The sequence below is a fragment of the Ammospiza caudacuta genome, chromosome 19 (assembly GCF_027887145.1).
Source record: "Ammospiza caudacuta isolate bAmmCau1 chromosome 19, bAmmCau1.pri, whole genome shotgun sequence".
Lineage (NCBI taxonomy): Eukaryota > Metazoa > Chordata > Aves > Passeriformes > Passerellidae > Ammospiza > Ammospiza caudacuta.
The window spans coordinates 11,819,244-11,846,155 of NC_080611.1; the positions used below are offsets into that span (position 1 = coordinate 11,819,244).

Below are 26,912 nucleotides of genomic sequence, written 5' to 3' on the forward strand. Positions count from 1 at the left end.
CCGTGTCACCCCTCCCAGGGGATGCGCTGCAGGCAGGAGCGGGGGATGCCATCCCATCCCCAGTCTGTGTCACAGCTTCGTGGCCTTTGTTCCACGCGAGGAAGGAGCTGCTCCAGCTGGGGCCGCTCCCGGTGCCTCTGTCCCCCCGGCCGGGTGGCTTTGGCTTTGTCCCCCGCCCCCGCTGCAGCCGGACCGAGGTGAAGCTGGCCCGGCTCCCGGCGCAGCCCTCGCTGCTGACTCCGCTGTTCCAGGGCTTTGTTTGGCTTCTCTGTGAACACGGAGCTTGACAGGGCACGGTCCGTGGGGAGAGGCGAGCGCTGACCGCCCTGGCCCGGCAGGAAGCGGCTCCGTCCCGCTCAGCTCCGGGGTCAGGAGGGAGCCCCGGGTGTGCAGCGGCAGCTTTGGCACCGGATCTGTCTGACAGACGGATGGCTGCACGCTGGGAATGACAACCTGTCCGTCTGTCCGTCCGTTCATCCCCGGTCCCTCAGCCGGGCAGGGCACAGCAGCGTGCCCAGCTCCTCACCATGCCCAGCTCCTGTGGCTCCCTTATTGTAGGGTTGTCCATCTGTCTGTCCGTCCATTCATCCCCAGTCCCTCTGACCCAGCCGTGTCCCAGCGGCTCTGTTATTGTAGGGTTGTCCGTCCGTCCGTCCATCCATCCATCCATCCATCCATCCATCCATCCATCCATCCATCCATCCATCCATCCATCCCAGCCGTGCTGTGGCTGCCGCCGTGCCTCTGTTATTGTAGGGTTGCCGAGGAGCGCGGGGCTGACGCTGCCGAATTATTCTTAGATTGAGGGGGTGGAGAAGGGCCGAGAAAAGCGGCAGCCAAAGGATTTGATCCATCAAATTGAAATCTGTGAGGTTCTTCCAACGCCGCCCGGGAACAGCAACAGCTGGATCGGATTTGGGGCGGGAGCAGCACCGGCACAGTCCCCTTTGATTAATATCCTGCATAACGACTAATTAATTCTGGAGGGGCCGCGTGTTTGAATGGTTACTGTGGGATAATGAAATGTCAAGCGAGCATTAAAACACACTTAGCCGAGGTTTAACGACTCGGAGCATCCGAGCAGTGTCCCGGCCCCTGCTCCGGGCCAGCGCTCGATGAGGCTGCGAGGCGCCCCTGGAGCTCCATCAGCCGCGCTTAACCGCGCTATTGGATCGCAATTAGCTCCCGATTGGAACGGGTTCTCTCTGGATCCACGTGGCCGCTGCCCCTGCCCCTGCCCGGGAGCGCTTTCCCTCCCTCGGCCGTGGGAATTGGCAGCGCCGTAAATCGCTGCCTCAATTGGCCCTGCCAGAACAATGAACCATTTAATAATTAATGCCCGTGTATTAATCAGCCTCCTTCCTGCAGAGCGGGGACGGGGCGAGCCTCGATCCGTGTTGCGGCATCCGGAGGGCTCTGGTGCATTGCTGGGCACGGGCTTGGCCAACTCCCAGCTCCGGGGGCATCTCCTGCTCCGGCAGTCCCTGTCCTCTCCCTTTAGGATCCCAGCAGGGAGATTCCCCCCTGTGCCATCCCCAGCAAGGAGATTCCCTCCTGTGCCATCCCCAGCGTGTGCCTCCTGCCAGCCCTGACACTGCTGTGGTTCACTGGCACCGCTGCCCTGTGCCCACAGCGCCTCATGCCAAAGTTTGTGTCCCCAAAGTCCCAAACAAGGCACAGAGACGGGCAGGAGCCTCCCCAGCCCAAACATTCCCAGGAAAATCCTCCCCCGTGCTGCCCACGCTCCTCACCAGCATTCCTGGGGCTCTGCCACCTGTAGTGACACCAAAAGTGGCACCAAAAGTGACGCAGGCCAGGCTGGAGCCACAAGAACCAGGAAAGCCCTGCAGGGCGCCCACCCAGCCTGGCTGCAACCCTTCCAATGTTCTTCAGTGCCGTTAATTAACTCATTGCATGGTAATTAGCCCCCCAAGGCAGAGGGATGGGCGTCACACCTGGGCTGGCAGAGAGCTGGGCCCACAGAGCAGGGATGAGCTCCCAGCAGGAATCTGGGGGTGATTCATCCTGTTTGCCCCAGGCCTGGGGTTTTCAGAGGCTCCTGGCTCTGTATTTCACATAATTTGGTGACAAACTCTGGGCATCAAACATTTGGGATCCTCATCAAACATTTGGGACCCTCACCAGGCCATAAAGGCACATCAGAGTCCTGTGTGCACAGCCAGTTGTGTCCCTGCACCCCCAGGGGACTCCCCAAAACAGCCCAAGGGAGGAGTAGGGCTTGGAAGAGCCCCAAATCTGCCCCAAATCCGGGTGAGCCCACACAGAAAGGAGATGGAGCTGGATCAGAGGCACCACGCGCTGGAAAACCCACCCCAGGGCTGGCATGGGATGGCACGGGGAGGCTCAGCTGTGCCAGCCCTGCTTGGCAGAGGGGAGCTGGGGCAAAGCCAGAGATGGAATGACACTGCTCCAAGCTCCACAAAGGGGAGCTGGGCTCCTGAGAGCAGGCAGGGAATCCTTCAGTGGCTGCTGGGCTCCTGCACCAGCTGTGCAGGCCATGAGCGGAGGCACGAGCGCTGATTTAGGAGCCAGAGGATGCATCTCCACGGATGGGAGTCTGTCCAGAGGTAATCTATGTGTAAGGTAATTTCCAAAGGCAGCAGGACTCGATGCAGCCCTTAATAGGACAATCTCATGTGATAAATTACCAGCCCCAACTAATCTGCATGTTAAATTTCTTGTGTGAGAAATAAATATCCTCAATTCACCAGAGAAGCGCTTTCCCTTCCGAGGATTTCATTAAAGACATCAAGCTGCCTGATTTGCATGTCGTGATTCCTCATCCCAGCAGCTCCGGAGAGCCCAGCACGGGAGGGATCCTGGAGGCACAGCCAGGGCTGGGCCGGGGCACCCAGCTGAGTGCGGGGGCACCCAGGCTGCTGGCACAGAGTGGGCACCAGAGGGGGGTCCCTGGGGGGCACCCAGAGCAGGGATCCCATGGGGAATGGCCTTGTGCACCCCATGGCAGCGGCAGGGAATGGAGGGAGGGGAGGGCAGGTGACCCCTGATCCCATCCCACACACCAGGAATGTTCTTGGGATCACAGATCCGTGGGCACGCAGAGCCAGGCTGATCCTGAGCCCCCCAAAGCCCCAGGGATGCTCCTAAGGGAGGATGGCCCCACACATACACACACAGGCAGAGCCAGGTGATTCCTGAGCCCCCCACAGCCCCAGGGATGCTTCTGGGGGGTGGCACACAGAACCAGGCTGATCCTGAGCCCCCCACAGCCCCAGGATGCTCCCAGGGGAGGATGGCTCCACACACACACACACACACAGAGCCAGGCTGCTGCTCAGTCCCTTGGGGTCCCTCCTGCTCCATCCCCCAGCATCCTCCTGAGGGAAGAAGCTCAGCATGCTCCTGGACCCAAGCTGGGATGCTCCATCCCCAGGGATGCTCCGGGGGATGAGCCCGTGGTCACACACAGAGCCAGGCTGGTGCCCAATCCCCCAGGGCTGGCTCCACAAGCACACGGCCCCGGGCTGCTCCCCAGGCCTTCTGGAGTCCCTCATGGCACCGGATCCCCCGGGATGCTCCTCGGGGAGGTTGGCTGGGGATGCTCAGAGAGCCGAGCGCTCCCCGGGGATGCTCCCGAGGGATCAGCTCCAGGCACGGGCACCGCTGCTGCCCTGCCCGGGGCACGGACAGACCCGGCCCGGTGCCCACCTGGCCCCGGTGAGCGCCGAGAGCCGCTCCGGTGGCGGCGGAACCGCTGCGGGAAGGAAAGGGCGGTCGCCATGGAAACGCTGCCAAACTGGGATGAGCGGCTCCTTCCCTGGAAACGCGGCCACCCTGAGCTCCTGCGACCACCGTGAGCTCCCCCGGCCACCCTGAGCTCCTCCAAACCACCCTGAGCTCCCCCAAACCACCCTGAGCTCCCCCAAACCACCCTGAGCTCCCCCGACCACCCTGAGCTCCCCCGACCACCCTGAGCTCCTCCAAACCACCCTGAGCACCCCGAGCAGGGCGGCTCCATGGGCACAGGGGGACAGCCAGCCCCTGCCCACAGCCCCCCAGTGGGAAATGCACGAATGGCACTGCAGCCAGAGGGATGCCCTGCTCGGGAGAGGGGCTGGGGAGCAGCAGTGAGGATGATGAGGGTGGAATGCTTGGAGACTCAGCCCTGGCTGGGAAACACGAGGTGAAGCCACCAAGCCTGGCTGGGAACCATCAGTGATGCCACCAAGCCCAGCCAGCCCCCACAGCACACTGTCCCCTCCAAACCCTTCCTCATGGGCACAGCCAGACTCCGGGAATGTCCTCCTGTCCTCATGGGCACAGCCAGACCCTTGGAATGTCCTCCTGTCCTCATGGGCACAGCCAGACCCTTGGAATGTCCTCCTGTCCTCATGGGCACAGCCAGACTCCGGGAATGTCCTCCTGTCCCTGGACTGACGGACACACACCAGCACCGAGCTGGGAGGGACTGGTGCACCCCAAACCCAGAGCCATCCCCAGCCCCACATGGCCAATGCCATCCCTGAGCCTCCCTGGCCATCAGCAGCAGTCCTCCCCTCTCCAAGGATTTCTCTGTTTCTAAACTCGTTAACTTTTAATTACAACCTTCCCACTGCCTGAGCGGGCTGGCTCCGTGCCACCGACAGCTCTATTAAAATTCAATTTCTGCCCATCATAACTAATTTTGGTCCTTCTCCTCCTCACCAGCAGCCTCCAGTGCCAGGCACGACAGCCAAGCCCTCGTCCCCACTCTCCAAATCCCCACGGAGCCGCGGGCAGAGCCAAGGGATGCTGGCAGGGTCCAGGGGAGCCCGGCAGGGATCTGGGATTTGCCCGGTGCCTTCTCTGCTCCGTTGGCTGAGCTGGGTTTGTTTGGGTTTTGGGTTTTCCCCACGTGTTTGTTTGCTTTGGTTCTCACTTCCTGCCTTAATCCTTTCTGCCTGAGTGCTGGAGCTGTGGGGTCCAGGGCAGGGGAGGCACCTTGGAGCAGGGATGGGCGGATTTGGGGATGGAGGGATGCAGGGATATGGGGATGCAGGGATATGGGGATGCAGGGATACAGGGATGCAGGGATATGGGGATGCAGGGATGCAGGGATACAGGGATTTAGAAATGCTGGGATGGTGGGAAACAGGAATGGAGGGATGCAGGGATAGAGGGATGTGGGAATGTAGGGATGCAGGAACTCAGGGATGCAGGGATTCAGAAATGCAGGGATGCAGGAATGGAGGGATGCAGGGTACAAGGATGCAGGGATGTGGGGGATGCAGGCATGCAGGAGTGCAGGAATGCATGGACTCAAGGATGTGGGCTGCAGGGATGCAGGAATGCAGGAATGCATGGATTCAGGTATGCAGGAATGTGGAGATGCAGGGTACAGGGATGCAGGGAAGTGGGGATTTGGGGATGCAGGAATGCATGGATTCAGAAATGCAGGGATGCAGGAATGGAGGGATGCAGGGTACAAGGATGCAGGCATGCAGGAATGCAGGGATTCAGAAATGCATGGATGGAGTGATGCAGGCATGCAGGAATGCAGGGATTCAGAAATGCACGGATGCAGGGATGTGGAGCTGCCTGGCACCCCGGAGCACAGACACCACTGCTGGGCCCTTTCCTACTGAAGGGCCAACTGAGGCACGGATCAAACCCAGGAGAAACTCAGCAAAAGGAGGCAGAACGTGAGGTGTTACATTTTAACACCACATACCTTTTAAATAAAATGTGACACCACAAGAACGCCCACTCTGGGTTGGGAGGTGACCCCCAGGCATCCCAACCCACTCGCAGGGCAGAGCAGGTCCTGACTCCTTTCTCCTGCCCGGGAAAGAGCTGCATCCCCAACGGGGAATTGAGGGGCTCACAGGTCCCTGCACCTCCACACCAGGACAAGGGCCAAGAGTGTCCCACAGGCAGGGACTCAGGGCGCTGCAGAGCTGCAGCAGCACGCTCAGGAGGGGACAGTCCCCAGGGAGGGCCCAGGCTGCAGGATCCCAGCAGGGCACAGCCGTCCCCAGCCACGCTCGGCGCCTTCCCGGCATCCCGGAGCAGCCCCAGCGTTGCTACAGCAACACGAAGCCTCTGGATTCGATGCTGGGAAGGGGGAACGGCTCGTCTCAGGCTGAATTATTGATTAAAACAGAGAGGATGACACACACACACTCGCAGGAGACGGCCAGAGGTGCCCGCCTTGATTTAAAGGCCATCTCCAAGGGGCTGGAGCCGCTCCGTGCCAGGAGCAGTTGGCACAGGGGGCTGGAGCCGGGCACTCTCCCACAGGGAGCCCCGGGGGCTGTGATGCACAGCCCGGTGTTGAGGTGTTAATCCGCTTGTGCAAACACCTCCTCCCCGCTGCTGACCTGCTTAAAGTCCCGTTTGCTCTGCAAACAGAGCCTCGGCTCCGGGGCTGCCAAGAGCAGCCTCTGTGGCACCTCCCAGGATGGCAGCCCTGGCACTGGCACCTGCCAGGAAGCAGCATGACGGGCAGGATTTGCCACGGATGCTCGGGAACGCTCAGAATCCAGAGTCACTGAGGCCGGAAAACACCTGCAAGGTCATCGTGTCGCAGCTGTGCCCCATCCCCACCTTGTCCCCAGCCCAGAGCTGGGTGCCAGCTCCAGTTCTCCCCTAGGGATGGGCACTCCAAACCTGCCTGGGCAGCCCTGCTGATGGCTGGCCGCCCCCTCCAGACTCACCTGTACTCCAGGGAGAACTTGGTGAGCTCCTGGCCGTTGTGCAGCCACTTGAACTCCAGGGGCCAGCTGCCCTCGGCCATGCAGGTGAGCACCAGCCTGTTCCCCTCCAGGTGCACCTGGCTCCGCACCGGCTCCGTCTTGAAGTACGGGGACACATCATCTGTGGGGAGAGAGGGACAGGGATCAGGGCCCCACACCCCCATGGAGCACTCGGCACTGCTGCCCCTGGCAGAACAAAATGATTTGGGGTCCTTTCCAGCCTAAAACATTCCGTGATTCCTTTGGCATCACCCCGCTGCCCCCTCCCCGCCCCAGCCCCCTTCCCTGTCCCTTGTCCCCCCCTGAGCCGTTCCAGCAGCCCATCCTCAAGGGCTCAGCCCGCTGCAGGTTTATCTGAGCTGTGCTTTGCTTTATTCCCAGCTCCCTTTGTAGCATCTCGGAGCTTTTAACTCGGGGGGCGAAGGGGCGGAGGGGCTGCGAGCCGAGCGAGGCGCAGCCACTTACTCCTCTCCTGTTTTATTTGCTAAGTAAAACTATAAATCGAACCACACAGCTCCATTTTCTGCTTAACAAATGGAAGCCCTTTTACTTCAAAGGCACATTCATATTCCCCAGCAGCTTTCAAGTGCACGTTCAATCACAGCTCTGGGTTTTTTCTTTGGGGTAGGGCTCTGCTTTCTTGTCTGCTCGAGCTGGATTGCTGCCGTGGATCCCTGGGAGCGGCACCAAGGCAGTGCCCAGCACCCTGGGGGTGTGACAGGAGTTTGTGGGAGCCAGAGCTGCACTGGGGGCGCCTCTCCTGCACACCCGCATGGAGATGCCCAGGGGATTTGCACCGCCCTGCCTGGCAAAGGGCAGGGCACAGCGGTGCTGGGTGCCAGGCGAGTCATTAGGAAGGGAAGGAGCAGCTCGTGGCTCCTTAATTCAATCTTCCTCTCTGACCTTCCAGCAGCAGCTGGAAGGGGCAGCCCTCACTACTCTTGATGTCCCTGCCTTGGATCCAGGATGGATTCAGACATTGGGGCATCAGGGAATGGCAGCCCAGCACATCCTGGGTGGCACAGGGGCAGAGGGGTTTGGCACCACTGCTGTGAGCCCAACCCGTGGCCATGCTGTTCCCTGGCCCGGTGGGCTCAGGGCAGCCCTGCCACCCTCAGCATGCCCAGGAGTGGGGACAGAGATGCCACGGAGGTCACAGGAATGCCCCAGAGCAGGACCTGTGCCACCTGTGCACGCCACATGTCCCCACACCACGGCAGGGCTTGACCTGCAAGGCCGGGGCATCGCCCACGCCACCCCTTGGGAGACTTTGGGATTATGGCAGTGCCCAGATGGGGACGTGGCACAGCCAGATGGCAGCTCTGGATCCAAACACCTCCTGCATGGAACCAGTCAATGAGCCATGCGCCAGGCTGGCATCCACTGGGCACCACGCAGCTGCAGGGAGCATCCAGGCATAGCACAAGGGGCTGGAACCCAGGGAATGCTGATCCTCAGGGAATCCTGATTCCCAGGGAACTCTGGTCCTCAGGAAATGCTGATTCCCTCAGGACCACCGGGCTGTGCTGGAATTCTGATCCCTCAGGACCACCAGGCTGTGCTGGCAGTGCCCAACTGAGCACTCCAAGGGCACAGTGGGACTGAGACTTGGCACGCCCAGTGCGCCCCCTGCACCCAGCACCTGGGAGGCACCTGGGAGGTGTCCTGGAGGCGCTTGGGAAGCGTTTGGGATCAGGGTGCCGCTGCTGCACCTTTCCCTGGGCCCGCCCGCCACTCGCATCCATCCTAATTTGATTTTAAGCAGCTAAGGCTCATCACGCTTTGAAGCGCCCGAGCCATCTGTTCTGCATTAAGGGGTGAAAAACGGCGCAGAGGAGGAGAGGCGGCTCCTAATTCCGCACGGGTGGGATGGGATGGGATGGGATGGGATGGGATGGGATGGGATGGGATGGGATGGGATGGGATGGGATGGGATGGGATGGGATGGGATGGGATGGGATGGGATCGTTCCGGGCTGACCCGCCCGCCAAGGGCACGGCCCGGCCCCCGCCGTGCCCCCAGGAACGCAAACCCAGCCTAAGAGTGAGGGTAGGGGTCCTGTGGGTCCCCTGTGAGGGGCGAACGTGGCACTGAACTCGATGGGATCCTCCTCATCCTCCTCATCCTCCTGGGAGCCCAACCCAGTGCCAGGGGTGGCTGGAGGAGAGGGGAGATCCAGGGAGAGAAGGTGGCTCCTTAATTCCAGGTGTCCAAAGAGGCCTCCAAGGACAAGACCAGGTGTTCCAGGTGTTCCTGGTGGTCCTGTTGCCCCCAAGGGGTGCTCACACCAATTCTTGGACAGGAGAAGAGTGAGGAGCCCCAATGCTGAGCAGGGCTGCCCCCTCATCACCAGCCCCTTCTGCAGCCCCCCAGCCTCAGTTTCCCTCTCCAGCTGCACCAGCCATCCCAGCTCTGCTCCCTGGGGACACCAGCACCCCTGGCAGGCCCTGGCACCACCAAATCCGGGCTCGTGGAGCTCTCACGGTGCCACCATGGACGGGAGATGCCATTCCCCCTGCCCTGGGGAAGGGTTGGCGGTGGATGACAGCCACGTCCCCCCCACAAACGAAGGGTCATTACTGCTCATTCCGCCTCTCCCCCATCTGTTGTGACTGTTTACACTCCGCTTGCTAATTAGAGGCTAATTAGTTGGTGCAGAAATTCATCACTTTCCAAACACAGGCGGCAGCGAGGGGCGGCTCCGGCAACATCTGCACATCTGCCGGCGGGCACGGGGACACTGAACAACTCCTGTGCCACCCCGTGCCACCCCTGCCATGCCAGCAGTGTCCCCTCCGCAGAGAAAGGTGCCACCAAACCCCCGTGTCCCCATCCTGCCCTCGGGGCTGGGCTGGCAGCAGGGAGGGGGACAGGGACAGGGAATGGGGACAAGAACAGGGACAGGGACATGGACAGAGACATTCCCGGCTCTCTCCCTCCCCTGCCGATGACAATTTAATGCCAGGCCCTGGCACGGCACTAATCCCGCCTAATGGGATCGCAGCCCTGGCCCCCGCGCTTTAGTTACATCAGGGCCGGGGGCTTTGGGGCCGGGATGTAGGGCAGGGCTCCCTAAGAGCCCTAATGGATCCTAATTCCCGGCCCTAATGGGCCAGCCGGGCACTAAGCTGCCCTCTGTCCGCCTCCAAATCCCTCCCGAAGGGAAGGACAGGGAGGGCTAAGCCGGGAGAGATGCCGAGGGGGGCTCTGGGGATGGGGGTGCAGCCCCCGCCTGTTCCTGTCCCTCTCAGGGGCAGGGTGGGGATGGGGGCAGCAGATCCGATCCCTCAGGCCACCCCCGAGGCTTGTGGGACAGCCGGGTCCCCTCCTGCCTGGCGCCACCACCCAGGGGACAGCACAGTCCCCATGTGTGTGTTCAGAGCCCCTGGGGTGACATCCAGTCCCAGCACTGCAAGGGGACCAGCCCGGTCCTGCTGATCACCACAATTCGGGAATCCCAATGGGGCTGGTGCCCACCAGGACCTGGGGGATGTCCTGGACCCATCCCACCCTCACCTGCGGGCTCCGGGTACCCATCCAACCCCAGGGACCAGCACCTGCCTCAGGGAAAACAGCTCCATCCTTCTCCTCCTTCCCAAGAACCCTCTTCTGGTGCCACCAGGATGCAGCCCTGGAAGTGCCACTGCAGTGCCCACACCCTGCCTGGAGCACAGAGAGGGGACACAGCCAGGTCCCTGCAGCTCCCACGGCTTCCCAGGGGCTCCCCATCCTTCCTGGGGCATCACCACCCAACAATGAGGATGCCGGCCTGGAAAGGAGGATGCCAGCACAGTAAAGAAGGTGCCAGGAGTGGTGGCACAGCCACCAAGGAGCTCCCACCACAGCTCCCCCAGCACGGGGAGATGGAGCTTTCCTGGGCATCACCACACAAAAAGGAGGATGCCAGCCTGGAAAGAAAGATGCCAGCCCAGTAAAGAACGTGCCAACCCCTCCAGGAGCTGTGGCACAGCCACCTGGCACTGCCACCAAGCAGCTCCCACCATGCCCCCCCCCCAGCACAGGGAGATAGAGCTTCCCAGGACACCACTACCCAAAAAGGAGGATGCCGGCCTGGAAATGAGGATGCCAACCCAGTAAAGAAGGTGCCATGAGTGGTGGCACCGTCACCAAGCAGCTCCCACCATGACCCCCCCCCCAGTATGGATAGATGGAGCTTCCTAGGACCCCCCATCCTTCCCAGGACATCACCACCCAAAAATGAGGATGCCAGCCTGGAAAGGAGGATGCCAGCCCAGTAAAGAAGGTGCCAGGAGTGGTGGCACTGCCACCAAGCAGCTCCCACCACAGCCCCCCCAGCACGGGGAGATGGAGCTAAATCTCCTCGGCATCAGGCTCTCGCTGGCTCCGCAGCACGAAGAGATTAAAAAACAATAAAGAGAAAGCGAAACCCTCCGCTATAATTACCAGCCTTTAGCCGCCAGCGGAGGCAGGAGGGAGGGAGGCAAGGAGAAAAGGGGGGGGAAAAGAAACAGAGGAGAAGAAGAAATCCACTAAAATTTTAATAGGAACCACTGCATTTAATTTAACGACACATTTTTTCAATTACCAGAATAATTGTTTTATTCATAAAACGAGTTTCAATAAGAGGGTAATTTTCCTTTGTTTTTATTATTCATTTGTGGAACATATTCTCCACACGGGTCCTCGGCGCCGACACAGCTGGGGGGGCTGGGGAAGGGGGGAGCATCACCCAGAGCCCCCAGAAACAGCAAAACAGCACCCATAGGGACCAGTGTCCCCAAGCACCCCAAGGGTGTCACAGGCTCAGGTGGCCCCAGGGGATCCTTCATGGCCATCCCAGGGGTGACAGGGACGTGGTGGCCCTGGGGACAGGTGGATCCCTGCCCACACAGCCACGGCTACATCCCATTCCTGGCTTGTCAGGTGCCAGGTGAGCTGGGGAAGCATCAATTTGTCAGGGGGTGCTGGCAAAGCCACCAGGGGGATTTGATGGCCCTGGTGTCCCCAAGGGCACAGAGCCACCACCCTGTGGTGCTCCTGGTGGCCCTGGTGACACCTCCCGGGGTCCCTGGTGGTGGTGGCAGTGCAGGGGGGGTTGGAGGCTCTCTCCAGCGCTGCCAGAGCCATTAGTATTCCTGAGACACAGCTCCAGCCCCTTCATAAAAAGCAAACACGGAATTGAAATGCCGAGCGCCGCCGGCACCTGGGGAGCCACGGAGCGCGACGGTGCTGCCAGAGGGGACCGAGGGGACCGAGGGGCTGGGGGAGCCGAGGATGGAGCCGGGAATGAGTCAGCGTGGTTTGGGAACCTTGGCTGGGCCCTGCTCGCCCTCCTCCCAACACCTGGGCCGGGGCAGAGCAGCCTGAGCCACACCCTGCAGGGCAGGAGGGCTCCATCCTCCTCCTCATCCCTGCTCCATCCTCCTCATCCCTGCTCCATCCTCCTCCTCATCCCAGCTCCATCCTCCTCATCCCAGCTCCATCCTCCTCCTCATCCCAGCTCCATCCTCCTCATCCCAGCTCCATCCTCCTCATCCCAGCTCCATCCTCCTCATCCCTGCTCCATCCTCCTCATCCCTGCTCCATCCTCCTCATCCCTGCTCCATCCTCCTCATCCCTGCTCCATCCTCCTCCTCATCCCAGCTCCATCCTCCTCCTCATCCCAGCTCCATCCTCCTCATCCCAGTACCACCACAGCCAAAACCACAGTCACCCAATGCCAGAGTGGTTTGGTTGGGGAAGTGCTCAGAATCCATCCATCCATCCATCCATCCATCCATCCATCCATCCATCCATCCATCCATCCTCTTCATCCCAGCACCACCACAGCCAAAACCACAGAGTCACCCCATGCCAGAGTGGTTTGTGTTGGGGAAGTGCTCAGAATCCATCCAGTGCCACCCCTGCCATGGCAGGGACACCTCCCACCATCCCCTGTCCAGCCAGGCCTTGGGCACTGCCAGGGATCCAGGGGCAGCCACAGCTGCTCTGGGCACCCTCACAAATAAATAATTTCTTCCAAGAGATCCCTCCCAGCGTTGGCTCTCGGTGCTGAGCCCAGCAGAGCTACAGGGACACCCAGCTGTCCCCTGCTGTCCCCCCAGGCTGGGATGGAGCAGTGCCAAAGGCACCTGGCACGGTCCCACCCATGCCACCCCATCCCATCCCATCCCATCCCATCCCATCCCATCCCATCCCATCCCCAGGGACCAGCCGGCTGCCCCACACACCCCCAACCCACAGCGTGTTTTTTGATGTGCCTTTTTTTGCCCTTTTCACTAAGAAAAAGACTTATAATTGCAGATGTGACCATTAATCCTCCCAACTTACTTTGTTCCCTTCCTTTCCCGCTCTCCCCTCCCTCCCTTTCTCCCCCCACTGAGACCAAGAGCTTTAAAACTCTCCTTCTGGCTATTAATTAAAAGCAACCTCTCCACTGCCGTGAGTGTACTTGCCATAAATTAATAGCAGCCTTCTTAATCAAATCTTATCTCCTCTCGGAGCGCGGGGCCGGGCGGGTATCCCAGCCTGCCCAGCCATGAAATGCAATTCCCGATGCTCCAGTGGCCTCGGCTCCTCAGCTCCATCCCCTCCTCCGTGGCTCGGGTACCTGGGCCGGCCCGGAGCCCCCACCTGGGCCGGGAGGAGGAGAGGGGGCCCGGCCACCGTGCGCGGAGGTGGCTCCCGGAGGACACGCTCCATTTCTCAGCCATTTACCGCGTTTATCCGCAGCCCCTGCGGACGCCGCTCGGCTTCCTGAATTATTTACGAGGGGGGTTCGGTGCTGCCGAGGCGGCGGCAGAGCCGGGCTGGGGGGTTCTGCTGCCGGAGATGGGGGTGGGAGGCGGTGGGGACACGGCGCGGATTTTGGGGGGTCGGTTCCTGGGCTGGTGAGCTCACGGTGCTCCGGTTCCCGCAGAATATCGGAGAGCATCATGCTTCCGTTCTCCCATCCCTGTCCCACCAGGTTTTCCTTCTCCCCACCCCATCCCCAGCCCTTCCTTGAGGTGCTGATTCCTCAACCCCACAGAATTCCCAGAGCAGGACCTGGACATGGTGTCCTGCAGCTTCTGGGGCTGCTGCTCCAGCCCTCTCCTTTGCAATGTGGAAAACACCATTGGAGATTATTTTCCTTCTGATCTCCCACTAAAAGGAGCTAAGGGGGTTTTCAGCCAAGGCTCACAATATTCTGGTTCCCATAGACTATTGGAGAGCACCATGCTCCCATTCTCCCATCCCTGTCCCAGGTTTTTTCCTTTCCCCACCCAATCCCCAGCCCTTCCTCTGAGGTGCTGATTCCTCAACCCCACAGAATTCCCAGAGAATTCCCAGAGAATCCCTAGAGGGACAGAGGGGACCTGGATGTGGTGTCCTGCACTTCTGGGGCTGCTTTCCAGCCCTCTCCTTTGCCGTGTGGAAAACAGAGCAGTTCCTGGCTCAGGTCACAGCTCCTGCCCAGCTGGAGATGGGGAGCTCCTCTCCATCCAGCCCCCTGTGCACTTGTGCAGCTGCTTGGGCACCTCCTGACACAAGAAAAAGGAATTTTGGGTCACAGGGAGCTCTGGGGATGTGGGGACACCCATAAGGTGCCCGTGACCCCAGAAGGGCTGGCCGAGGGAGCTGGAGCTGCCCTCACCAGCCCAGAGAGGAGCTGGGCTGAGCCCAGAGCTCCAGCCCTGCTGGGCCGCTCCCTGCGCTCCCTCGGAGGGGATTTGGGGTTCCCTACATGCCCTAAGCCGATTGCAGAGTGTGGTAACGGGATTAAGGGGAGGCTGAGCAAAGGCAGACCTGGAGGAGCTGCTCAGCAGAGCTCCCGCCCGTGTGACACCGCAGGATTTGCAGAGCTGCAGCTTAAATTGATTTCCTTCCCCTAAGCCCCTGGAAAGGTGAAGCTGCCAGAGGGACGTGGGCTCTGCCCCCTCCTCACCCCACAGAAACCCCAAAGGGCCCCAGGATGGGCTGGCAGAGGGGTCATGTCCCCATGGTGACATCCCACAGCCACCCACGTCCTCACTCAGGCACTGGGTGACATCCCCACGTCGGTCACCACAGCCACCCCAACCTGTGGCACTGGGTCACATCCCCACCTTGCTCCCTACAGCCACCCCTGCCCATGACACTCTGTGACATCCCATAGCCATCCCTGTTTGTGACACTGGGTCACATCCCACAGCCCATGGCACTGAGACCTCCAGGTGACCCCTCAGTGCCTGGGGGAGCAGCACAGTGACCACAGTGACCCCAAACCCCCAGAGGGCCTCTCAGCACCCAGCAGCCACCCCTGGTGACAATCCCTGCTGGCAGCAGCCACTGCCCGGGGCACTCGGTGACATCCCTGTGGGTGACAGCCCTGCGGGTGACATCCCTGGGGGTGACATCCCTGTGGCTAATCCAAACTGACCACTGCAGGGCACGGCCAGGGAGGCCACGGCCTCAGCACCCCCTCCCTGGCAGCAGCCAGTGCTCCCCAGATCCTGCACACATTCTTATCGTGGGGTACAGGTGACACTGGTGGGGACCACCGTCCCTGCACAGGGATGCAGAGCAGCCCACAGGCGATGCCCCCAGCGCTGTCCCCTCCTCCTGCTGTCCCCAGCGTGGCACTGGTGTCACCTGCGGGCTGCAGGTGTCACACCTCATCCATCTCTGCTGCAGATCTGTCCTGGCATTCCTGCTCCCAGTGTGGGGGTGATTCCTGGAGCTGGCAGCGCTCAGGGAAAGCCCAGGCAGAGACCACGAGCCCAGCCAAGGTGGCCCTGGCAAGTGGAACGTGGCCAGATCTGTCCTGGCACTGCCAGCAAGAGCCACCTGCACTCAGTGGCTCTGAATGCCCACCCGGAGCATGGCAGACCCCAGGATGGATGGATGGATGGATGGATGGATGGATGATGGATGGATGGATGGATGGATGGATGGATGGATGGATGGATGGATGATGGATGGATGGATGGATGGATGGATGGATGGATGGATGGATGATGGAAGGATGGATGGATGATGGATGGATGGATGGATGGATGGATGGATGGATGGATGGATGGATGATGGATGGATGATGGAAGGATGGATGGATGATGGATGGATGATGGATGGATGGATGGATGATGGATGGATGGATGGATGGATGGATGGATGGATGGATGGATGGATGATGGATGGATGATGGATGGATGATGGAAGGATGGATGGATGATGGATGGATGGATGATGGATGGATGGATGGATGGATGGATGGATGGATGGATGGATGATGGATGGATGGATGATGGATGGATGATGGATGGATGGATGATGGATGGATGGATGGATGGATGGATGGATGGATGGATGGATGGATGATGGATGGATGATGGATGGATGGATGGATGGATGGATGATGGATGGATGGATGGATGGATGGATGGATGGATGGATGGATGATGGATGGATGGATGGATGGATGGATGGATGGATGATGGATGGATGGATGGATGGATGGATGGATGATGGATGGATGGATGGATGGATGGACGGATGATGGATGGATGGATGGATGATGGATGGATGGATGGATGGATGGATGGACGGATGATGGATGGATGGATGGATGGATGATGGATGGATGGATGGATGATGGAAGGATGGATGGATGGATGGATGGATGGATGGATGGATGGATGATGGATGGATGGATGGATGGATGGATGGACGGATGATGGATGGATGGATGATGGAAGGATGGGTGCATGGATGGATGGATGGACAGACAGATGAACAGATGGATGTCCTCCTCCCTCCCTGCATCCCACCAGGCCACTGGGACACCCCGACCACGCTGCCATCTCCCCTTCCTCCTCCCACATCTGTCTCCAGGCCCATACTTATTTATTTATTTGTTAATTAACTGCTGTTTCCATAACAAACGCTCCGGCTTCTCCCAGCTTCCAACAGCCCTGGGGCTGGATTGTTAACTAGGATTTTAATTTGTTAATTAAAAGCAGGATGGCTCCATAACAAGCTCCTCTTCCACAGCCGGGGCTCTGGCAGGCTCAGGGGGCCACGGGCAGCCTCACCATGCCCAGGTGAGCCCCTCCAGGGATGGGGGACGTGGGAAGGGAGCAGCCAAGCTCCCCCAGGACCAGGGGGGCTGCAAAAAGGCTCAGGATCTCCTGGTGCTGGAGATTAATCCCCTTCCCCTGCAGTCTCATCCTGGCAATCCCCTCCCCACCACCTCAGCAGCTCCCAGCCCTTGTCCCAGGCCATCAGGGTCCCAAAGCTGGTGACATCAGGGTGCCAAAGCTGGTGACAAACCCTCCTCTGCCCCCTGCAGCAGAGCCAGGGCCGTTCCAGCACCATCCCCTAAGGATTCCCATGGACCACAGCCCGGGACAGCCCTCAGTGCCCACCCTGTGGCACTGGGGACACAGCCAGGTGACAACGTGCGTAAGGTAAGGCTCATACTGCTCCCAGAGCCAAGGGGGAAACATCAGCCCTGGCCGGGAAACAGGGATTGATTCACCCCCAGGGCTGGGAACAGAGCGGGGCTGTGTGCTGCCCATCCCTGCCGCTGGAAAAACCAACATTTCCCTCCCGGGAAACCCCAAACAGTCACAGACACACAGACACACACAGACACACAGACACACAGACACACACAGACACACACACACGGCTGCCTTGTGCCTGCCCAGCCCCGAGCCCGGGGGGCACAAGAGGAGCTTTGTGCTCCAATCCCAACCCTGGCCCCATGGCACGGAGCTGCAAACCAAACACGTGGGGCGGCCAGGAGCTGGAAGGGACAAGGGACAGGAGCCACCCGTAACCCAGGGGGACAAGGGACAGGAGCCCCCTCAGCCAGGGGACACAAGGGACAGGAGCCACATCCAGCCAAGAGGACACAAGGGACAGGAGCCACATCCAGCCAAGAGGACACAAGGGACAGGAGCCACATCCAGCCAAGAGGACACAAGGGACAGGAGCCACATCCAGCCAAGAGGACACAAGGGACAGGAGCCCCCTCAGCCAGGGGACGCAAGGGACAGGAGCCACATCCAGCCAAGAGGACACAAGGGACAGGAGCCCCCTCAGCCAGGGGACACAAGGGACAGGAGCCCCCTCAGCCAGGGGACACAAGGGACAGGAGCCACATCCAGCCAAGAGGACACAAGGGACAGGAGCCACATCCAGCCAAGAGGACACAAGGGATAGCATCTCATCGAGCTCAGGGGGGACAAGGGACAGGAGCCCCCCCAGACCTGGGGACACCCCCAGGGCTGCCCTGCTGCGGGTGGCACGGACAGACATTGTCCTGCCGAGCCTGTCCCCATGCAGGACACAGCCCGATCTCCAGCTGGGGATGTTGAACGAGCTCCAGGCTCCGGACTAAACTCCTTCCCCAGCAAACTCCTCGGGACGGCAGAAACGCTCCGTGATTACGCAGCTCCGCCGTATCTGGGTCACTGCTGTGAGTCACGGACACCCGGAGAGTGACTCAACGCTATTAGAGGGGCCGGATCCTGCGGCCGATCCTGCCGGGAGGGGCTCCAGAGCACGGAGGAAGGGAAGGATGGACGGACATCCCCTCCAAACCCCCCCCAGCAGGCAGCGGCCGGGGCAGGAAAGGGTTAAAGTGCATCCCCCGTCCTGCCCTTCAGCCCTTCCCAGCCGAGTTTGGAGCTTCCCCACATGGATTTGGCAGGAACAGCTCCACACCCAGCTGCCGAACGAGGCGGAGGTCCCAAAAGCCCGGATCCTGTCCCCCGTGTCACCCACCCCAGGGAGTGACACACAAGCCGGGTTTGGCCACATGGAACGCGCTGAGCGCATCCTCGAGGAATTCCTGGAAGGACAGACAGACACCACAGCCCTGAGGGCTGGGAAAGCAAAGCCACCACAGGCCAGCCCTGCCGGAGCCACAGCCGCACCTGAGATGTCCCTCCTGGCAGGGACACCCGTGTCCCACCCCCGACCAGGACAGGACGCTGAGCAGACACACAGACACACAGACACACAGACACACAGACACACAGACACACAGACACACAGACACACAGACACACAGCAGCCACTTCCCGGCCTGGCCCCGAGAATCCCAACGAGGCCCAACCCAAAGAACGGCGGGGGAAGAAAAGCAGAGGAGGGAAACCACAAGAAAAGCCCCGCTCAGCCCTTCCCGGGGCACTGACGCAATGGAGTCCCTTTTTTCCATCCCTTTTCGAGCCCCGCAGGATGGAGAAGGCTCTGCCAGCCCCTCCTGCCCGTGCCAGGCGGGATGAAGGCTCTGAGGCCGGAGTCCTCCTCCCTGTAGCACGGACAGTGTGCCCCGAACACTCGCCCATTTCCTGGGGAGCTGCCCAGCCATCCTTTTCCCTAAGTATTAATTAGTCCTTGCATTGCTCACTCGGAACAGAAATAGCTGCAGCATGACGGCGAGCGCGAGTTTTCCTTGGAAAAGCTCATTTTACTCCAAAGCTTTCCCTCCCCAGCCAGCCCTGTTGGCGGGGTGGGGGAAGGACAGACAGCCTGGCATCCCTCCCCACGGACAGCCCTGAATTTCCAGCGCAGCGCAGCAAACTCCGGTCGTGGCATTTATTCACACACTTGTGGCTCTCGCAGCCAGAGGGGCTTTTCCAGCCCGAGCCAGCGATTCCAGCCTGACGTGAAGCTTATGGGGAGAAGCCAAGCGAGCGAGACTCCCCCGGGGAAGGGCTCCGGCAGCTCCGTGCCCCGCACGCCTCTCGCTTCCATCCACCGCCAGGAAAACCGGGACAAGGAGGCGATGAAGGCGCCCATTCTCTACCTCGCCGGGTGCCGAGCGCTTCCAGGTGCCCCCGACGGCGGCAGAGCTCGGAGTGAACCCTCCCACCGTAATGAGTTGATTTTATTAGTTTGCGAGCGCATCGAGAACTCATTATCAGGGTAAACATCAGCTCACTCCAGCGAGCACGGCAGCGCCGCAGCTGCGGCCGCGCCCCGGGACAGCCCGCGGGGTCCCGGTACCGACCGGGGGGGCCGGGACGGAGGTGCCCACCCTGCCCAAGCCCTCCGTGCCCTCGGTTCGCATCTCCCTGGCACTGCGGGGCGCCGGGTGCTCGCTGGGGTGGGACAGCTCTGAGCTTCGGTCATCCCAACAGTTCCCCTGGGAGATGCTCGGTGCTGGAGCGGCTCTGGACCCCCCGGGACTCTGTGCTGGAGCTCAGGAGGGTCGGAAGGTGCCCCCGGGCACAGCCAGGGCAGGGCTGTGGTGGGACACAGCGGGGCACAGCGGGAGCATTGTCCGGCTCGGCAGGACGCGCTCGCTCGCTGTGGCAGCAGCAGCTAATCCCATTTCATCCGCCGGCACGGCCATCAGCTGTTTTTCAGGCATGCAGGGAGGCGGGGTGCTGAAAGCAGAGCTATTGTGTCCTCCGGTCCCAGCCCCCTCCATCCGTCCGTCCGTCCATCCATCCATCCATCCATCCATCCATCCATCCATCCATCCATCCACCCCAGCCCCATGTGGGCCCAGCTGGCATCGTGCCCCCGTCCTGCTCCGTGCCCAGCCAGCCCTTCACGCTCTGCCAGACCCGTGCAGGACCCAGCACCGAGCTCTGAGCCTGACCCTTGATAAACCCAGGCAGGGAGGAAGAGGAGGATGAGGAGGGGAAGCACCGAGTGTCCCACCCTGCAGAGACCCATGGGCTCACCCTCAGTTCCTCCCTACAGGAGGACACAGCTCCTGGAAGGAGCACAAATGTCCCCACAAACCCCCAGCACTGCCCAGGTTCCAATCCAAGAGCTGGGACGTGCTGGGGGTGGCCCTGCAGGATGGGGACATGGGGACAGGCGCCCCAGGCCATCCTGGAAAGAACTCTGTCCCCGCAGCCAGGAGCAGGGAGCACAGCGTCCCCAGCCTCACTCTTGCCCTGGGGAAATGGGAAAAGGGAAAAGGGGCTCCAAACCCAGCATTTCTCTTCACCAAGCTGAAGGAGTCTCATCCCTGGGCGTCCTCACCTCACGGCCACCCCTGACAGCAAAATCCTGTCACATTACATGTCCCTGTGCCACACAAGGCACAAGGGACACTGCTCCAAGCTACAGCAGGACCCGGCCAGGCCCCCAACCCCTCCCAGCTTTGTGCACCCCAATGCCCCAGAGAAACCCCTCCAGGGGCCACAGAAGGATCCCCATCCATCCCTCTCCCTGCCCTGGCAAGGGCACGGGGCTGGGAGGGCTCAAGGTTACAGCCGAGGGCTGGCAGGCTGTGGGCTCACCCAGCAGTGCAGAAAGCAATTAGCTACCAGGGCTAAAATTAGCTCAGCGGCTTCTTCTGCTAATGGCCAAAGTCATCGAGGCTTCCCTGCACCCGGGGCTTCCTCACGGACAGGCAGGGAGGGAGGGACGGGAGCCACAGGAGCAGCTCACGTGTGCCAGGGTGCCCTTCCTGCCGTCCCCAGCGCCACCAGGCAGCAGGACAGCAGCCAGCGCCATTGTCCCCACCACCACCCCTGCCCCGTGCCTCAGTTTCCCTGCGCCGCCCAGGCTGGAGGGAAGCTCCTGGAATGTCAGGGTGGGTAATGGGGACAATGAGGGCTGGCAGGGAGGGAGGGACAGGGGAGCCCAGCATTCCTGGGATGGCCCCCGAGCCATGCCCGCGGCCAGCCGGGATGCCCAGCTGCTGGCACGCAGCAGCAGCTGCTCCTGGGGCCTTCAGAGCGTCATGGGATGGCTCGGACAGGTCTGAAAGCTCCTCTTGTCCCACGCCTGCCATGGGCAGGGACACCTTGAGGTTCCTCCAAGCTGGCCCTGGTCCCCGTGCCCAGCCCGTGGTGGTGACACTGATCCACGCGGGGAGGTGACACCCCAGAGCATCCCCAGTGTTCTGCTCAAACCAGAGCCCCCAGCCCCAAATCTCCGTTCCTAGGGGCCCCATCGGAGCAGAGAGACAAAGGGGGCCGGGGAGGACCAGCTGCGGCCCGGGAATGTCCCCTGCCCTCGGCCCCCGCTCCCAGGGATCAGGTTTCCCAGTTCCCAGGCAACCCGAGCCCGGCATGGCTGTCCGGGCAGGCATTCCTGCACCCCCGGGGCTGGGGGCGACGCGAGGGTGGGGCGGGGGCCGCCAAGGGGGCACGGCCTGCCCGGGGCACAGGCAGGTGCTGGGAGTGGGGCTGGGGAGGGGGGCTGCAAGGTGAGGCAGGGCACAGCCCCAAAGCTGGGAAATGAACCCCCAAAACTGGGAAATGCAACCCCAAAACTGGGGAATGTACCCCCAAAATTGGGAAATGCATCCCCAAAATTGGGAAATGCACCCACAAGAGCTGGGAAATGCAACCCCAAAATTGGGAAATGCACCCACAAGAACTGGGAAATGCAACCCCAAAATTGGGAAATGCACCCCCAAAACTGGGACATGTAACCCCAAAGCTGGGAAATGCGCCCCCCAAAACTGGGACATGCGCCTCCAAAGCTGGGAAATGCATCTCCAAGAGCTGGTCCGCAAAGCCACGGAGGGTGCTGAGGGCAGTGCCCACTCCAGTGGCATCACCAGCATGCCCGGGGTGTGAGGGATGCCAAAGGGGCAGGAGGGATGCCAAGGGAGTGTGAGGGATGCCAAGGGGGATGTGTGAGGGATGCCAAGGGGGATGTGTGAGGGATGCCAAGCATGGCCAGCACAGCAGGGAGCTGCTCCAGCACATTCCTCCCTGCTGGCCAGGCAGTGATAGGAACACATCCTGAGGCTGGATCCACCCCCATGGAGGGGGGAACCCCAACTCAAAGCAGCAGCCGTGGGGATGAGGGTGGTCCCTGGCATCACCACCACACCTGAGTGGTCCTGGCACCATGGCCTTTCCAGCAGCTCCATGCCATGCTCCACTGCACTGGCACAGCAGCTCCCAGGGCACCCCAATGCCCCGGTGCCCCCCACCCTGAGCCATCCCTGCTCTCCAGGATCCCCTTGGCTGCTCTGGAAGCCCAAGGCCCAGTGCCAGGAGGAGCCACCAGCCCTGGCACAGCCGCGGGCACGGCGGGGGCTCAGCTCTCCCTTCGTTAGCACAATCACATCACCACTGACAGCAGCAGATTTCTGCCCGCCCGTTTCTCACCCAGCCACACGCCAGCCACTCGTTAATGAGCTTGGGGCAATAACGAGGGCCCAGAGGGGAGGGCACCCCCCACCACCCACCCAGCACCCAGCGGGTTCTGCTCCCACATGGCGCTGCCCCACGGGGCCGTTTCACCCCAAGCACCGCCTGTGCTGCTGCTGCTGCAACCAGCACGCCCCAAACCAGTTTGTGTAGGGCCTACAGGGATGAGAGCGTGGCTGGAGCTCATCCCCAGGCAGGAACCAGCCACAGGCACGGGCTGGGGACAAGGACACGGCCGGCGGAGTGGCAGAGGCAGGGTCACCCCTCTTGCAGCCTCCCTTCTCGCGGTTTAATTATCGGCGCTTTCCCAGGTGCTCCAGCAGCCAAGGATCCGCCTGCTCGCTCCTTGCCGCTCTCCTGGAGCTCCTGCTGAGCGGAAATGCCACCGCAGCGCTGTCCCCGTCACCGAGGGACGAGCAGCACTTGACGTTGTCACTCACCCGGGCCAGGAGCTGCTCAGCCACCGCCGGCTCTCCCTGCCCACCAGCGGAGGGGGGTACGAGCTCCTATTTCCATGCCAGCCCTCATCCTGCCTGTTCTGCCCCTCAGCTGGCACCCCAAAGCTTTGGGGACAGCGCGGTGACAGCACAGTGACACAGCCTGCCCGGGACAGGAGCGTATCCCCCTCCCTCACGGTGATCAGGTCATCAAAATTTCATCATCGCCGTGCCCAGGCACTAATGGCTTCCCAAGCAGCATCAAATTTTAATCTCCCTTTCCTCCTCTCCCCTAAAAGCCACTCTGCTTCCCGAGAGCCGGTGCCTTGCGCGAGGCCACCAGCGAACGTGGCAGCGCTGGCAGGGACAGCAGAGCCAGGGCTGCCCCTCCTGCCCTGATGGCACCAGCACAGAGGAACCGGCAGCAGTTCCTCTGTGAATATCAGTATTACATCCCCAGGAAGGGCAGGGGCTGGTCCTTGCCCCCCTCCTGCCCAGCCCGGTGTGTGCAGACGTGCCCAGGCTCCACGCACGGGGACAGAAGATGCTGGAACTCCCCTGCTGCCACCTCTAATAAGCCTCTTTGGTGGAAGCTGCCCATGGCAGGCCCCTGCCCCAAATCCCGTCTGGAACCTTAAGCTGCCCAAATCCCTCCTGGGACTGGCCACGGCCTCTTCAATCCCATTAGAGGCGCTGTGCCCACACGGGGGGTCCCGGGCCGTGCCCCCAGCACTCCCTGTGGGGAAACTGCATCTCACAAAGAGTGAGCAGCAAAGGCCTGGGGACCCCCAGGCTACCCCAGCTCTTGGGGATCCCTTCATTGCCCTGTTCATCAGCCCAAGGGGTGATGGCGGGGTGCCCCCAGGCCTGGCACAGCCCCCAGGCCCAGCACAGGTCGCACTGCGACAGCTCCAGCCCGGGCAGCGCTGCCGGCTGAGCCTTCCCCCAGCTCCGCATTGGGCTCCGGGTAATTAGCGCCAGGCCCCTAATCAATAAGTTATTTTTTGCCACGGGTAATTAATAATTACACAGCGCAGACGGGCTGTAATTAAACTTCCCTCCTGTCTCTCACGGGCACCAAGGGGCCTGTTTTAAGCAAGCACAGGTATGGAAGTGCCTCACCCCGTGGCCGGGCAGCCCCTGCGCCCCGGCCGGGGAGCTCTCGCTCCGTCGCCTCCTCCTTCCCTCCCCGATTGATCCCGTTTTCCTTGGCGGCCAGAATCGATAGCCCTGGCACAAAGCTCTGCCAGCCCTGCCTGCCCCACCGCAGAGGGACAAAGCAGAGCCTGGAGGATCCCTGTGCCAGGCTGTTCCCAGCTCCATGCCAGCGGAGAGTGCTTGCACCCCATGGGCACAGCGGGCAGGAGGTGACCCTGCTGGCGTGTCCCCAGTGCCACCCGCGGCAGGGCACGTGCCAGGCTTTGGGAATGATCCCTCCAGCACGCCCAGCTCGCTGGTGGCCGCTGCCACGCCGGGCACAATGTCACAGCGCCCGCGAGGACGTGACACGCGCCGCAGAGAGCCAGAGCCGCAAAGCTCGGCTCCTGCACCAGGAGAGCGGAGAGAAACCCCTTCCCCACCCCAGCAGAGCACATCTCCCACCCCACAGCCCCTCGGATAAACGGGAGGAGGTTGGGTGACCCCAGGAGCCCGTCCCGAGGGCACGGAACAAACGTGCAGGATGGCAGGGGACTCGGCAGCCGGAGCCGCCAGGCAGGAGAAGAGAAACTCGGCAAGGGAGTGAATCAATCAAAGAGACCTTCAGAGCTCCCCACACAGGGCCTGCCCGGATAATATACTACCGCTTTAGATGTTATGTTCTGAACTTAATTACTGAGAAATTATAGCAGCGCTGGGGGAGGCTCAGGGGGAGCGGGAGCACGGCAGCGCTCAGGGACTCCTGGCTCCACTTGCTGCCACAAACAAGGGCAAGAAATGTCGTGGGTGAGGACCCCCGGCGCTGCGCTCAGCCGTGCCCCCCCGTTTCCCGTCTGGATCTGCTCAGCCCAAGCGCAGGGACGGAGGCAGCCACGCCGCAGCCCTGCCAGCCGGGATCCTCCTCTCTGGGCCCGCAGGGAAGGGGAGCACAGGGTCCCCCCGGCCCCTCTGAACCCCAGCTGCACCCCGAAGGGCCACAAACTGATTTTATATCCCTGTGGGCTAGCGAAGCAGCTGAAAGCAGCCTGGGCTGTGCCCGAGCCCCAAAGGAGAGCAGCGGAGAGGGGCTCACCCTGCCCTGCAGCCCCCAGGGGTTGTTGGGGTGCAGTGGGAGCCCCAGGCACCCACAGGGGCTCGGGGGTGCAGATCCCCCCAGCCCCCCGGCATTTCGTACCAGCGGCTGGAAGTCAACAGGACCAACATCAGGATATGAGCTGCTCCCTGGGAACCCCCCAGACTCGCACCCCGGGGTTTGTGCTACAACGGGGGTACCCTTGGGGCAGGGTGGGGGTTATGGGCGATGCTCACCCCTCGGGTTGCCCACTCTACCGAAGGTGATCCGGCACAGGCTCTCCCTCATGCTCAGAGCAACACGTTCCCCCCATCCCCAGCCTGAGGGCAGTTGTGGGAAGGGGGAGCAGAGCAGAGCCATGCCGCTCGTCCCCCTGAGCCACCACGGTCACCGCGCTGCACCCGGCACCGGCGGGCCCCGAGTGCTGGCTCCGGGGAGGCTTCGCGAATATCACGGATGCCGCTCTTCCCCCGGTAGGAGCTCCGGAGCCGCCTCGCTCCCATCCCCCGGCTGGCGCACCGATCTCCCGGCCCGGGGCGGCAATAGGCTCGGTTGAGGGGTGCAGCGCGGGGTCCCCCAATCTCCCGCCGCCCCCCGCATCCCCTTACCTTGGGCGCCGGCTCCCGGGGGGCCGGGCAGGGCGAGCACGGCGAAGCAGAGCAGCCCCCAGCTCCGGAGCCGGGCCATGGCTCTGCCGAGACAAGCTGGGGGGGTTGCGGGGGGAGAACTTCCCCGACTTTATAATCCGGGCGGCTCCGGCGCAGGGATCCCCGCAGCAGCGCCGCTCAGGGGGAGGCGAAGGCGCCGGGGTGAAGGGCTGCTCGTGGGGCTGGGGGCGGTCCGCAGGCAGCTCCCCACCATCGGCGGCTTCCCCAGGGACGTGCGGAGCCGGGACCACCAAATCCGGAGCGGAGCCGGCAGCCGAGCCCCTCCCCGAGCGCTGCGCCCCGCGTCAGGGAAGGGGACGGGAAGCGCAGGGCGCCGCGCCCCCGGCCCCTCCTGCCCGCCCGGGCTCCATGGGGGCCGGCTCCCCAACGCTCCGGGGCCGAGCGAAAAGTTTGGGGGCGGGGGGCGGCCCCTCCCCGGCGCTCAGCTCTTGCCGAGGGACATCCCCTCCTAGGCGGCTCCGGGCGGCAGAGAGAGGATCCGTCCCCGGCGGGCAGCGGGGGAAAGTGCGGCGGCGGCGGGCGGCGGCGCGGGGTCCCGCTCGTAGCCGCCGGCGGCGGGCGGGCTGGCGGCGCCGCGCCGATCCCTCCCGGCGCTCCGGCCGCTGCTGCTGCTCCTCCTGCGCTGTGCGGCGGCGGAGTGAGCGGCGGAGCCGGGGGCAGCCCGAGCCGGGGAGGCGGGGAGACGGCGCGGCCCCGAGCGCTACCCAGCGGCCGCGGAGGGAGCGGGCGCGTCCCCACCGGCCGCCCCCCGTTCGTGAGGAGCGGGCGGGTCCCCC

The 26,912-nt window shown here is 62.2% G+C and overlaps 1 protein-coding gene across 1 annotated transcript in view; it reads right to left on the minus strand.

The window, feature by feature from the left end:
• SDK2 (sidekick cell adhesion molecule 2) overlaps nt 1–26,291 on the minus strand; it is a 49,238-nt gene extending 22,947 nt beyond the window's left edge. The window contains exons 1-2 of the mRNA XM_058817309.1: nt 26,077–26,291; nt 6,678–6,837 (exon numbers count right to left, since the gene is read on the minus strand). Coding sequence (XP_058673292.1) covers nt 6,678–6,837; nt 26,077–26,155 — 239 coding nt within the window. The 5' untranslated portion in view covers nt 26,156–26,291. The remainder of the gene's footprint in view (nt 1–6,677; nt 6,838–26,076) is intronic.
• Between the last annotated feature and the right edge of the window lie 621 nt (nt 26,292–26,912).